At 43.0% G+C, this 14,626-nt stretch overlaps 1 protein-coding gene across 7 annotated transcripts in view; it reads right to left on the bottom strand.

The window, feature by feature from the left end:
• Positions 1-1,904: 1,904 nt before the first annotated feature.
• Positions 1,905-14,626, bottom strand: part of LOC125457787 (phospholipase D1-like) — a 169,598-nt gene continuing 156,876 nt past the window's right edge. For all 7 annotated transcript variants that reach the window (XM_059651188.1, XM_048542382.2, XM_048542383.2 and 4 more), the window contains 5 exons: positions 14,056-14,105; positions 12,670-12,804; positions 10,171-10,324; positions 9,044-9,161; positions 1,905-5,833 (listed from right to left, as the gene is read on the bottom strand). In XM_059651188.1, the coding sequence (XP_059507171.1) occupies positions 5,609-5,833; positions 9,044-9,161; positions 10,171-10,324; positions 12,670-12,804; positions 14,056-14,105 (682 nt within the window). In that variant the 3' untranslated portion in view covers positions 1,905-5,608. The remainder of the gene's footprint in view (positions 5,834-9,043; positions 9,162-10,170; positions 10,325-12,669; positions 12,805-14,055; positions 14,106-14,626) is intronic.

Consider the following 14,626-nt stretch of genomic DNA (forward strand, 5'->3'; position numbering starts at 1 on the left):
TCATCAGTATATTTAGTCACCCTTTCAAAAACTCAGATAAATTGGACATGATCTCCCTCCAATAAATCCATGCTGGTTGTCCCTGATCAATCTCTGCTTTTCCAAGTATTGATTAATGCTATCCCTGAGACGTCGTTTTCCAATAATTTCCCTGAAATCAAACTAAACTGGTCTGTAATTATCTGGCCAGTCCCTGCTGTCCTTCTTGTACAACATCCAAGTTGGAAGTTTTTAATTTAATCCTCCACTGTTTCCAAGGAAACAAATTAAAATTCCTTACCTTAGAAATTCCTGAGATCTGGAGTGGCTTTTTCCAACTCTTCTTAGAGCATTGGACAATAAACAATGAGCTCACAAATGAATTATCCAGGAATGAAATTGACATATTTTCGTTATAATTTTTATTCTTTGCAGGATCTGGGTGTCACTGGCTTATCTAATATTTATTGCCCATCCCTAATTGCCCTGGACATTCTTGAACTGTTGCAGTCCTTAGGGTGTAGTGACACCCAAAGTGCCTTTTAGGGTGGGAGTTCCAGGATTTGACCCAGGATCACTGAAGAAACACTGATACAGATCCAGGTCAGGATAATGAGCAGCTTGGAGGGGAACTTGCGAATGGTGATGTTCCAATGTATCTGCTGTCTTTGTCCTTCTGGATGGTGGAGCAGTCATGGTTTAGAAGCTTCAGATGGAAGAGCCTTGGTGAGTTGCTGCATTGCGCCTTGTATGTGGGACATAGCTCTGTTGCTCTGTGTCAGTGGTGAACAGAGTGAACATTAGAGGTGGTAGATGGGGTGCCTGTCAATTGGGCTGCTTTGTCCTGGATAGTGTGAAGCTTCTTGAAAGAAGTTTGACTTGAACTAATCCAGACAAATAGAGAGTATACCGTTACAGTCCTGATATGTGGCTTTTAAATGGTGGACAGGCTTTGGGGAGAGAGGAATCAAGCAAAAAAAACGGAGAAAGGAATTGAGACCCATAACAGCCATGATGTAACAGAATGGCAGAACAGGCTTCAGGAGCTGAATAATCTCATCTTGTTCGATAGAAAGAAGAAAGTGAATCAGCAGACAGTAATGATAGATCATTTATTTTATGAAAAAGTCATGAATAACCAGTTTGTTTCAACGGATTAGTGATGGTTACATAACTCTTGTTTCTGGACTTTATATTTCTGATGATTGGACTGCAGGAAACAGCTTTCGCTGTGGTAAAAAGTCTCAGTGTGGTATTTACATGGTCAAAGGTTATAGCCTCTGTAGAATACCTACTTAAGCAGGCTGCACATCTGATCCAAATATCTGGCTGTTAGAGTCCTTTATTGACTAGAAAACAACACCAGCTCTTAATCAGAGTTCCAACTATCCACTGCCACAGTTGCAGCTTTACAGTTACAAACGCCATATCCACACATGGCCACCAGGAACTGGCAGAGGATAGCCACTGATATCATCCAATGTCTTAAATAATATCTCACTTTGATCACTCATTACAGGAAAATATAAATTAGATAAAACAGCTAATGGTTTAGTTTACATTATGCAAATGGAAAAGCACTTGGAAAAATATCAATGATTTTGAAGTGCATTTGAGCATATGTATGAATAAGGAACCACTTAGTTCCTCATTTAATAAAATAATGGCTGATCTGATTGTGACCTCAAATTCACATTCCCACATACTTCTTCTAACATTTCATCTGTCTTGCTTATCAAGAATGTAGACATCTCTGCTTTCAAAATATCCAATGATTCTGCCTCCCCATCCTTCACAGAGCATTCCAACGATGCACAATACTCTCCATACCTCTGTCTCAGATAGGAGGGCCCCTGATTTTAAACATAACCTCTAGTTCTGGAGTACGTGGGCTGATCAGCAAAATCAGAATGAATCTTGGAATCTTTATAGTTTGAGGGTTTTATTTTTGTTTTGCTGGTGTTTATATCCCAGCTCAGTCCAAAAAGCCACAGGCAGTAACAGAGAGAGTTTGTGTACAGCATGAATTAACAAGCTGCTCGGCAAGAGGGAGATCAGCTGCATTCAGCAAATTACTTTGTAGTGTGCAGAGAGCCTGAACAACATCGATTCTAGTATCTCCCCAATTACTGGTTAATGTGCCTTCAGTTACCACGACCCTCAGGATTAGTGAGTTCCTTCCTAAGCCTCTCCACTTTTGCATCTTTCTTTAAAATTTTCCACAACACCCATCTCATGGGCTGACCTTGATCACTAGCTCCTCATGTGGCTCAGTGTCAAATTTTCTTGGATAGTGCAGCTGTTGGAGCATTTTACTACATGAAAAGTGCCAACAAAGTTGTTGTTGGTAAAACCACAGCACTAGGTGACAGTACTTCATCCAATTCTTCCAAAGAGACTTTGCTTCTGCTTCCCCTTCATTAGCAGAACTGCCCATTACCATTCTTGCCTTGACTGAAACTCTCATCCTTGCCACTTTGTCACTTAAGGACTGGAATATCTCAAGCTCCCTAACCATTCTCCCATCCTTAACTACACATAAATGCAGCAGAAACCCACAACTTGCACTAAGTCCTCTCAATACCATCAGCAAACCCCTGTGCTTATTGACCCATGAGGGTCCAAACTGCTAACACCTCAATTTTAAAATTCCCTTCCTTATCTTCAAGTCACTTCATTGCCTGGTTGTTCTCTATCTTAGTTACCTCCCCCCGAACCCTTCGAGACCTCTGCACCCCTCCAATTCTGGCCTCTTGAAGCTGCTCATTCTGAACTGCTCCTTCACAGGCGTCCATGCCTTAAGCTCCCCGATCGCTCTGGTTTAGAATTCCCTCACTATTACCCTCTGCCTGCCCTTCCTTCAGACGGTCCGTAAAACCATCTCATTGATCATGTTTCTGAAGAAGGGTCTCATTAAAGGGTCAAGGCCTGAAATATCAGCTTTCCTGCTCCTCTGATGCTGCTCAGCCTGCTGTGTTCATCCAGCTCTACACCTTGTTATCTCAGATCATTGATCATGTTTTTGGTCCCCTGTTCTCATGCCTCTTGTGATTGAATGTTAATTTTGCCTGATAATCCATCCTGTGAAGCTCCTCGGAATGTTTTACTGGATTAAAAACACTGAAAAAAACGATGTGTCTTTAGACTACTTGGTTCAGGGTAGCATAAATTTGCTAAACCACAACACAATCTTTTTTCCTAATTTAGTACAGCATGGAGGTGTGGTGGCATGGTAGCTCAGTGGTGAGCACTGCTGCCACACAGCGCCAGGGATCTGTGTTCAATTCCAGCCTCAGGTGACTGTCTGTGGGGAGTTTGCACATTCTCCCTGTGTCTGCACGGGTTTTCTCCCACAGTCCAAAGCTGTGCTGGGTAGGTGGATTGGGTATGGTAAATTATCCAGGGATTATGTCCAGGGATGGTACAGGATTGGTGGATTAGTCATGGTAAATACAGGACTGGTTCAGATGCTCATTGAGGGTCAGTGAGGATTTGATGGGCTGAATGGTCTCTTTTCCCCCTATAGGGATTCTATGAAGGAACTGAGGAGTCACAAAATTGAAAAAAAATGCTTTGGAATGGTGTATGGTTTACTTTGTTTCCTACTTTATACTTTACCCAGGAACATTGAGGCACTATGAACAGCAGTGCGCTAAACAGCACATTTTCATGTTTTTAATGAATCTTCTGCCCTCTGTATGTTGCCATAAAATCTCTGAAGATCCACAATTTAATATTTTAGCCGCAAGCCAGCACCTCTGACTGTGCAGCACTCCCTCAGTAACGGCCAGCCTGGACTGTACCATTTACTCTGTAGCTAACCCATATTGTGCCTGACCAGAGTGGGACTGGTGAGGTGGCTAAAGACAGGGGCTTTACTCTGCTTCTAACATGAGTGTTTTCACATTTGCATTTATTTCCACTACAAGCATGAGGAACACCACCTTGCGACGGGGAGAATTTTAAGAATAATAGACAGAAAGGACAACCAGAGAGAGCTGTACTGTCATAGCGAGAACTACAGATGCCGGAGTCAGAGATAAAACAATGTGCAGCTGGAGGAACACAGCAGGACAGGCAGCATCAGAGGAGCAGGAAAGCTGACGTTTTGGGCCGGGACTCTGTACTGTCGCCTGCTGGGTGAAAGTAGACTGCAATCCAGCGATGAATCCTTTTTTGACCAAATTAATTATTTCCGTCAATAAAATTAAAGTATTACTGACAAAAGATGGATTTTGCTAAAGTTTTCATCTTGCATTGAACAAGGCAATTCATAAGAAGTATACCAAAGTAAAAGGGATGAACACACTCCTAGTGTATGAGAAGACAGTGCTGTTTAGTTGGCAAGTGGACTCTGATTGGGAGACGTGTTGGCATGTAGAAGCTACAGTTAAAGGTTGACAAACATTTTAATTGCCAATTAAAACTAAACATTACCTATTATATTACATAATAAAACACGATCCAAACACTGTGGATACTGAAGATTTGAAATGAAAGCAGAAAGTGCTGGAGAAGCTCACCTTTGTGGAGACAGGATCGGAGTTTATACTTCAACTCAAATATGTATATTCTCCAGAACTGGCAAAGATTACCCTGTTGCTCTAAAGAAACAAGAACTGAAAGCAGTGTGATATCTCTCTCCCTGGGGGCAGAGGTGGCAATTTTGTTTCGGAAGCAGCTGGGAATGTGGAGTTCACGATCAGAGAGGTGAATGGGACAAATTGATTTAAGGGGAAGCCGAATAAATTGAGGGAGAAAGGGAGAGATGAAGAAAAGTGGGAGGAGGTTCATGTAGTGCATAAACACCAGCAGGGAACAGAAAGGCCAAATCTTCTGTTTCTATGCTGTGACTACTGTGAGACAAAATTGCCCTAACTTGGATCTGGCTGTGTAGAGTTCAGTAGGTCGGGGCTTGGATAATGTGGAAAGGAGGAGGTGAAAACGGCTCCTCTGACAGGAGTATTTCTGATATTACATAGTACAATAAAACTGAGAGCAACTACTCTTTGGAGACATTCTGAAGGTGCTAAAAGTGACAAAAAAGAAACAGGCTGAATGTGAGAGCATTTGGGAAAATAGAGACCCGGCAGGGAGGTCAAGACTGTGGAACAATCTGAGGCAGAGTTACTGGAACTCGAAACAAAGATTGATCATTGTTCAGCTGAACTAGGCAAGTGACAGCATCAGAGATAATGCGAGGTTCCACTCCCCAGCATCGACCCACATGTGCACCATGAGGAAAACACAAGTTACACCAAGAGAAAGTTTAAAAAGTCTTCCAAAAGTTCTGATAGAGACAGAGTTTCAAGAGTTTGAATTGCTCCATATTTAGTGTCTGCTTTGAATAATGACAAGAATTAAAAATCTTCAAAAGTTCTTCTTCATTGTCCCTGGGTTGAATGTTGAGTTGATGGATCCTATTTGTCCTTTAGCACTACAGCCAAGAGGTTGAATATCCTGAGTGATGAAACCACTGGTATAATTCCTCAACTTTTCACTGTAATGTTGGTCTCCAATAGACACCTTCACCAGTATTGGACACAATAGGAAGATAACCAGCTTGTTGTGCCCCTTCTCTTCATGGACAAAGCACCTCCCACACTCTCTCTTCTTCTCTCTCACTCCTTCATGTCCACACCTCCATTGGGACCATCCGCTCTTTCGTACTCAATGCTGGAAGGAGATTCTCCTCAGACAAGAAGCAGAACGGGAATTGTACCAAGAATCCTCGGATCTTCTTCAACTCTTCCACAGCTCTTTCTGGATCTTCTTCATGCAGGCCCGCCTTAGCACTGAACTCTGCTAACTCAATGTTGTTCCTCACAAGATCCGATGGGAGACACCGGAAGACCTGAATCGGGAGAAGAAAATATTTTTTAGGCTTATTAAGCAACACAAAAGATTCTCCACTTCCCTCCAGCTTTCCTTGCTGCCCCACACATCAAGCACCTACATCTGTAGGGCAGCTTTTAACCAGTAAACATGTTTGAAGTCATCTGTTGATCAAGGATTTATACTGGGTCACATAAGGGGTTAGAGCGAGTGACTAAAAGAAACAAGATTTTGCTCAGCAGCTTCAAGAGGTTTGAAAGAGCCAGAGAGGTTTATTGAGGGAGCTCAGGGGTTGAGGGAGCTCAGGGGTTGAGGAAGCCAAAGGCACACTGCCATTGATAGAGTGATTAATACCAGGGATGCTCGAGAGACCAGTACTGGAAGAGTTCTGGGATTCCAGAAGATCCCAGAGGAAATTCTAGAGATAGGGAGCAATGAGGTTTTGAAAACAATGATAAGGATTTTGTTTTTTAATAGAGGTGTTGCTGGTCTGTGAGCCGATTTTAAGTTGGGGAGCTCCCAAGGTTGTGTCCTGATGAAAGTTTTCTTTTACTTTTTCGATCACGGGAGGTGAGTATCACTGACAAGGCCATCATGTTTTGCACACCCCTAGCAGTAGTTAAACAGGTTTCTCAGCCATTTCAGAGCGCATTAAGTGTCATTCACCTTGCTGTGGGTCTGGAGTCATGTGTAGGCCAGACCAGGTAAGGCTGGCAGATTTCATTTCCTGAAGGACATCAGTAGATCAGGTTAACATGACTCAATGTGATTGATGGTCAGGAGTACTGGGCCTACCTTTAGCGTAGAGATTTGATTTATTGATTGTAAATGCCACCAGCCTGGCCCTTTAGATTACTAACCCAATGACATTATCACGTACCACCAGCAGTGAGCAGAATTGTGGCTGAGCTGAAAGGTACACATGGTGGAAGGTTGAAGCTTTGGGGGAGATCTTGGAATCACTAAGTCTGGAAGTGGCTAATCTGCAGAAGCTTATTCATCAGGAAATGCCAAACAGATTGGGATTTTTTCCGAAGGAAAAGAGAAGACTGACGAGTGCTCTGATAGAGGAAATTAAAAATGTCAGGATAAGGGCGGGGAAGATGTTTTCACTTGAGAAGCATTCTAACGCAGGGTCTATACATACACTACTGTAAGTCAAACTAACACCAGAACATTTTAAGTGCAAGCAATGTTCAGAGTAATTTGAGCTTCTGGGATCTTTTGCAGAAGTAAGCCCTTCCCAGAAACAGGGCATGCTTTCCAGAGCACGGCTCCCAATGACCTCTGACCAGGATCAAAATATTAAAGTGAAATCCTTTGGAGAAAGAGCTCTCTAATAGTTAGATTGAATTATTTTCTTTTATTAATGACTGAATATTGAATCCCAATCTAGGATGAAAAATGTTGCAAGATTATTTTTAATGATTTAGTATTATTATTTAATATTTGAGGAAGTGAGATGTCGTTATATGCTTTGGTAAACCCATTTTCAGATGCTTTAGTTAAACTTCACCCATATCACGTCTCTCAAACATGTTGGTACACCCAGTCCAGGCATGTTATACTATGAATTTTAATTGCTAGAAGTTGTTAAGATTATTAATCATTAAATCACAAAGAACAGAACAAAGAAAATTACAGCATTGAAACAAGATCTTCAGCAATCCAAGCCTTCCTGCTCCTCTGATGCTGCTTGGCCTGCTGTGTTCGTCCAGCTCTACACCTTGTTATCTCAAAGTATTTAACCTGTGCCAGTTACAATGATCATTTGGTAGCCAATCTCCTAGACATTCGACCTCAAGAAACCTCACAATCTGAATCATTTGCTTCAGAAACATCCTTACTTCTGATTTTAAATCACCAGATCCCCTTAAGGAACCATGGATCTGTTGTGTGGCAGATTGGAGGTCATTAATCAAGAGAATGAATTAATTGCAATATTGTGTGTGTGTGTGTGTGCGTGCGTGCGTGCGTGCGTGCGTGCGTGCGTGCGTGCGTGCGTGTGTGTGTGTGTGTGTGTGTGTGTGTACACATATGTATGTATGTGTATATGCATTCATTCAGGATAGGTTTGTGAAAATAAATAAGTTTTATTTTAAACAGATGAAACCGTCTGCTGAATTAGTGAATTGGAGCACATACTACAAATGTAACAGAGACACACCTCTTTCCACGCAAATAATACTCATTATTCACAGTAAGCATGTATGTACTGTGATAACATGAATGTTTTTTAAAATAATAGATATCTACATCAAATTTTACACTCTACAAAGTTGCCTTAACATAGTGGGTTCACGGCAGATTTTATATTTGATGATTTGAAACAGGCCAATTCTGGTTGCAATTTACAATGAAACTGCAGGTAGGCCCTATGTGGAAACTTGACCTCAAGGTAGGCATTACTTACTGAAATAGAGAATAGAGGAAACTCTTTTTTTACCCAGTGAGTGGGAAGAATTCTGTGGAACTTGCTACCGCGGACATTGTTTGACATAATTATTATTGAATCATCATTTAAGAGAAGTTGGATAAACACATAAGGGAGAAAAGAACAGAAGGATTACTGCTACTTGTACTGACCTACTCTTGTTCTGATTCTCCATTGTCTGCTTCTCCACTGCATCTACAATATGGCCCCATGTATACAAAGTCATTATTTCCAAAAAATAAACAGCTCATTTCGGGAAGGATCCATGGGCTTTGCAGAGGGTGCAGAGGGAGAGTGACTGAAGTCTTATCAAGGATGAGGGACTTCAGTGATGAGGAGAGACTGGAGATGCTGAGGCTATTCTCCTGAGAACAGAGAAAGTTTGGAGACAGATTTCATGACACTGTTCACAACTTTTGACAGCACGTTATGGGAGAAGAGCTTCCATTGGCTCCAGGGTCAGTAAACAGGACACAGAGATTAAAACCGAATAGCCTCCCTTTCTTTTATACTGTCACATAATTCTTCCTGTTGTTGTGAGCTGTGACATGCTGCATGGAATGGCGATGGGAGCAGGCCCAATAATAAGGTTCAAAAGGGAGTAGGGCCAATACTTAGGAAGGAAAGATTTGCAGGGAATGGGGAAAGTGCACAAGTGGGAAAAATTGTTCTTTAAAGGGGCTGGAACCGGCACAGTGGTCTGAATGGCCTTCTTTTGTACTGGATGATTCCATGAAAATGCTGTGCCTGGCGTGCAGTCAGCTGAGCACAGGAGGGTGAAGGAACCTGTTGTACCTTTTCATAGATTGTAGCGTTCCGTGCGCTGGTTGGAATCCAGACTTCTTTGAAGAACTTCTCACTGATGGGGTCTTGCACTTCGATGGTTGGGTCATTTAAAGCTCCCAAAATAAGCCTGTGAGAAACAACATAGATACAAAGTGCAAAAATCACAGCCTGGAAACAACTTCCTACAGTACATTCACAATTTGGGCACTTTGGACATCTCAAGGAAATCTCCTGATTACTGGGAAAATCTTTGCTTGGTTTTAAGAGAACAGCTCCCTCTTTTTAAAAATTGGATGTGTGCGTTGCTGGCTGGACCAATATTCGGTCTCTACCCCTAGCTGTCCTAGAGCAGGTGATGGTGAGCTGCCTTCTAAAACTGCTGTAATCCATGTGGTGCAGGGACACCCAAAATGCTGCTCGGGAGGGATCTCCGGGATTTTCACCCAGTGACAGTGAAGGAATGGCAATATATTTCCAAGTCAAAATGGTGAGTGGCTTGGAGGGTCGCTTGGTATCCCTATGTAGCTTTCTGCCCCTTGTCCCTCTAGATGGTAGAGGTCACGGACTTGATAGGTGCAGGTGAAGGAACGTTGGTGAGTTACTGAGGATGGTACACACTGCTGCCACTATCATATGTTGCTTCCACTGAGAGCATGCCATAAGCCCAGCTTTGTACCTCCCTTTTTTTATTGTGGTTGGGTGTGACTAGGACTGGAATCAATCCTCACTTTTGGGACAACCACCAGTTCCTGCCAGGAGCTGCTTTAATTATTTAATCCCCACCTCCTCATGGTAAAGTCATAAACCAGATGAGTTTAAAAAGGGAATAGGCTTGTCCTTTTACCAGACCAGAAATGCTGCCTTCCTGCACTCAGATCTCTGTTACCATGTCTACATGCTCCCTCAGTTCGCAGGCTGTCACAGAAATGCACAAAGAAGCTTTTATAGGCAGTGGCTTATCAATTGTGTGCAATTAGACAATCAATGTAGAGCGAAAGTGGAATGTAGTAGTTATTTAACTGGACCAGTAACCTGGAGGCCATGGAATATGTTGGTTATCGTGAAGAGGTCACTGAAAGTGTGCAAACTTCGAGATCTCTTTCAGTACCTGTCTCTGGACCTATGTGGGGACTCACTTGAAGCAGTGCAGTCGGAGATGCAGAGCATATTTCCCAGCCTGGTACTCAGCCCCATCCATCACTGATGGCACAAACTCTGTATCCTCTACAATCACTGCCACCTCGCTGTCTCGCTTTCCCAGCATACTTCGATCGTTGATGTTCGCTGAACCTGAGTTCACAACAAGACACAAACGCAAAAGTCATTACAACATCACCTGTGTCCAAGTATTAGCCCCTCCAAGCACCCGGCCATAAAATGTATTTATCCACTCGCAGCCTGCCTCCTCAGAGTGCAGCTGATCTGTACTGCAATTTAAGTGAAATGGTTTCCCCCACACACACAGAGAAAGACTTACATTTTTATAGCATCCTTCACAATCTCAGGGCGTCCAAAGCACTATACAACTGGATAACACAATTTTTTTTGATGCACAATTCCTACTGCAATGTCAGAAATACAACTTCACGATTGGACACAGCAAACTCCCACGTGCACCAATCTATTAATAACTAGTTAATTTCTCTGGTTTTGGTGGAGGGATAAATATTTGCCAAGACACAGGAAAGAAATCCCCCTGTTCTTCTTTGAAATAACATGTATTTGTGTCACATAGGTGACAGAAACATGGTATTGTGGAAATTTCACTGGGTTAGTAATCCAGAAATCCAGGTTAATGCTTCGGGAACATGAGTTCGGCAGCTGGTGGCCTTTCATCTCATAAAAATCTGGAATTAAAAAGGGGTGGTCAAATTGAAATTACTGTTAACTATTTCATATTAAAGTAAATCTCCTTCTGCACTTTTAAATTGTAAGTAAAGCTCTATCTACATTGTCTTCAATAAGCACTCTCAGAGCAGGTACAGTCTAGCAATCCAGACTTAGATACAAAGTAAAGCTTTCTCTACGCTGCTCCCATCAAACGCTCCCAGGGAAGGCACAGTCACGGCTTCGATATGAAGTAAAGCTTCCTCTCATCTTTTAAACTCAAAATAAAGTTCTCTCTACATTGTCTCTATTAAACACTCCCAGGACAGGTACAGCACAAACTTAGATACACAGTAAATGAGATAACAAGGTGTAGAGCTGGATGAACACAGCAGGCCAAGAGCATCAGAGGAGCAGGAAGAAGTTTCTGAAGAAGGGTCCAGACCTGAAACGTCAGCTTTCCTGCTCCTCTGACGCTGCTTGGCCTGCTGTGTTCATCCAGCTCTACACCTTGTTATCTCAGAATCTCCAACATCAGCAGTTCCTACTATCTCTTAGATACAGAGTAAACCTTTCTTAACTCTTTTAACTTGTAAGTAAAGTTCCCTCTTCACTGTCGCCATCAAACACTCCCAAGTCATTGGGTTACACAGGGTAAAGCTTGCTCTGCCTTTTTACAATGTAAGTAAGCCTAAACTAAAGCTCCTTTGACATTGTCCCCATTAAACATTCCCAGGACAAGGAGAGCATGTGGTTAGACCCAAAGTAAAACTCCCTACACTCCCTGAGCAAGCACAGAATAAAGTCTCTTCTACTCTTTTAAACTTAAAGTGAATTGAAGATAAAAGTCTCTCTATTTGTCTTAAACTGAAGGTAAACAAAAGTATAATTTTCTCTACTCTTTTAAACCATAAGTAAAGCCTCCTCTACACTGAACCCACCAAACACTCCCAGGACAAGTACAGGATAGGGCTAGACACAGAGTAAAGCTTCCTGAATAATGAACCCATCAAACACTCCAGATAATGTGATCAGATACAATGTAAAAGCCTACTGTTCATTGAACCCTTTGGTCTCAAATACCAAACATGATTGAACTAGTCATGCCGAGGACAGGAGTTCAAATCTCACAACTGGCCGTGTTTAGGACCTAGGTTGAAAATCATATCAAACTGGAAATAAAACGTGGAAAGGAGGCAGTGGCTCGGTGGTTAGCACTGCAGCCTCACAGCACCAGGGACCCTGGCTCGATTCTGTCCTTGGGTGACTGTCTGTGTGGAGTTTGCACATTCTCCCTGTGTCTGTGCGGGTTTCCTCTGGGTGCTCCGGTTTCCTCTCACAGTCCAAACATGTGCAGGCTAGGTGGATTGGCCAGGCTAAATTGCCCGTAGTGTTCAGGGATGTGGAGATTAGGTGGGTTACAAGGTTATAGGGGGATGGGTCTGGATGAGATGCTGTCAGAGGTCGTGTGGGCTTTTTGGGCTGAAGGGCCTGACTCCACATTATAGGGATTCCATGAAAAGTGGGAAAAGTTTTGGAATGGCAGTTTGCTGTGATCAATAATGCACTGCCTGAAAGGGCAATGGAAGCAGATTTAACTGGAAACTTTAGGAGGAAATTGGATAACTGATTGAAGTGTGGAGGATGCAGGGCTGTGTCAACAAAGAAGGGTGTGAGTTTAATTGGATAACTCTTTCAGCGAGCTGACACACACACACAACTGGCAGAATGGCCTCCATTGGTCCTGTATGCCTCAGCTCTGTCAAAAGCCATCCCACCCTCCGTTCACCACCCTGAAGATCACTCACCTATAATGACTGTGTTGTCATCTGCAATCAGCATTTTGCTGTGGACATAGATGAGTTCAGTGACCAACCGTCCATTCAATTCTACGTGGGTCCGGAGACCACACACTGAGAAATAATTGATCCACAGATCGTCCACTGGTGGAACAGAGATAGGAGGGAGTGGAGGGTGAGTTAATAAACTGCTAAGCTGCAGGAAAACATTATTAAAAACAAGCCCCATGTAGAAAGGCAAGGAAGAGATTCTCACTCCATTGAACAGAGACAGCAGTGTGTACTATCTACAAGATTCCTTGCAGCAATTCAGCAAGGCTCCTGAGATAGCACCTTCCAAACCCATAATCACTACCATCCAGATGGACAAGGGCAGCAGATACATGGGAACATGACCAGCTGCAAGTACCCCTCTAAGCCACTCACTATTCCGACTTGGAGATATATCGCTGTTCCTTCAGTGTCACTGGATCATCCTGGAACTCCCTCCCTGAATGCTTTGTGAGTTTATTTACAGCCCATGGTCTGCAGTGGTTCAAGAAGGCGCCACCACCTTCTCAAGAGTAACTAGGAATGGGCAATAAATGCTGGCCCAGCCAATGATGCTCTCTTTCCATGAGTAAATAAAAAATATACTCTGGCGATCGTGAGAAAATAGCTGTTTGTCTAAAGTCAAAACAAACCCATTGGTTTAATGGACCATTTGATCCATTTTTCAAACAGTCTATTGGAAGGCGTGGTGTTGCGAGGATCAATTAATAGTGGGAGCTCAGAGGGAAAAAACCTCCAGGAATACTTTCGCTGAGAGTTGGCAACTGTTAAACTGTTGCGTGGCTCGTATGGCTCAGTGGTTAGCACAGCTGCCTCACAGCACCAGGAAGCCTGGCTCCACCCTCAGGTGATAGTCTGTGTGGAGTTTGCACATTCTCCCCATGCCTGCAAGGGTTTCCTCCCACAGTCCAAAGCTGTGCAGGTGAGATGGATTGGCCATGCTAAATTGCTTAGAGTGTCTCGGTGAATTAGCGATGGGAAATTCAGAGTTCCAGGCATGAGGGAGGGGGATGAGTCTGGGTGGGATGCCCTTTAGAGTGTCAGTGTAGTCTTGATGGGCTGAATGGCCTGCTTCCACACTATAAGGATTCTATAAACTGTTGTTGGGAGACAAGGGAAGAAACTGGGGAGTGAGGGAGAGGAAAGTCAAGCCAATGTAGTGTAGCCTCCATGATAGCAAGAAGATAATTCCTAGGAAATATTGTTCCTTCCTTCCCTCTGGTGGAAGGAATTCCCTCTCCCTCTCCCTTTCAGCAATATGCCTGAGGGTAATGATTTTGGCTTGGTGCTAGTCCAGTCCTCACTCCTGACAGAGATTAATTGCCCACTGTAGACCAGACTTACTTTCTCTCTTCAGTTGTTCAATGATTGAGTTTTCTCCTCTGCCAATGGTCCTGTGAAGGAGGAAGGTGAAATTAGATTTCTGAACCACAGACCAACACACTCAGCCAGATACCTAAACAGTGGAATTACAAGATCCTCAATCCCCATCCCATGTAGGGCTGGCTACAGACAGTTCAATCTTACAGTCCAATCTCCTACTTGGTAAAGCGAATTCCTGGGTGAGCTAATTTGGTTCCCGGGTAAATGAAGAATGGATGACTGAGATAGCAGTGAGTGAGAGGATTATGTTTAAATAAGTTGTTTTGTCACTGGGATTTTCCAAGATGTTTAGAGCCAAAGAAATGTTATTTAAAGTGTGGTCACCATTACTTTATGGAAAATGCAGCAGGAAATTGGCACACAGCAAGGCCCCACAAACAGCAATATGATAATGATGCGGTCATCCAGTTTGGTGATACTTTAAAGGTTAATGTTGTAAAGAAAGCAGAAGACAGTACGGCTGCTCATCATCAAAATTGGGAACCTTTACACTGGATTCACAGAAATCTAATCTGAATGATTAGAACTGTGA

Source organism: Stegostoma tigrinum, chromosome 14, assembly GCF_030684315.1.
Source record: "Stegostoma tigrinum isolate sSteTig4 chromosome 14, sSteTig4.hap1, whole genome shotgun sequence".
In the NCBI taxonomy this organism is placed as follows: Eukaryota; Metazoa; Chordata; class Chondrichthyes; order Orectolobiformes; family Stegostomatidae; genus Stegostoma; species Stegostoma tigrinum.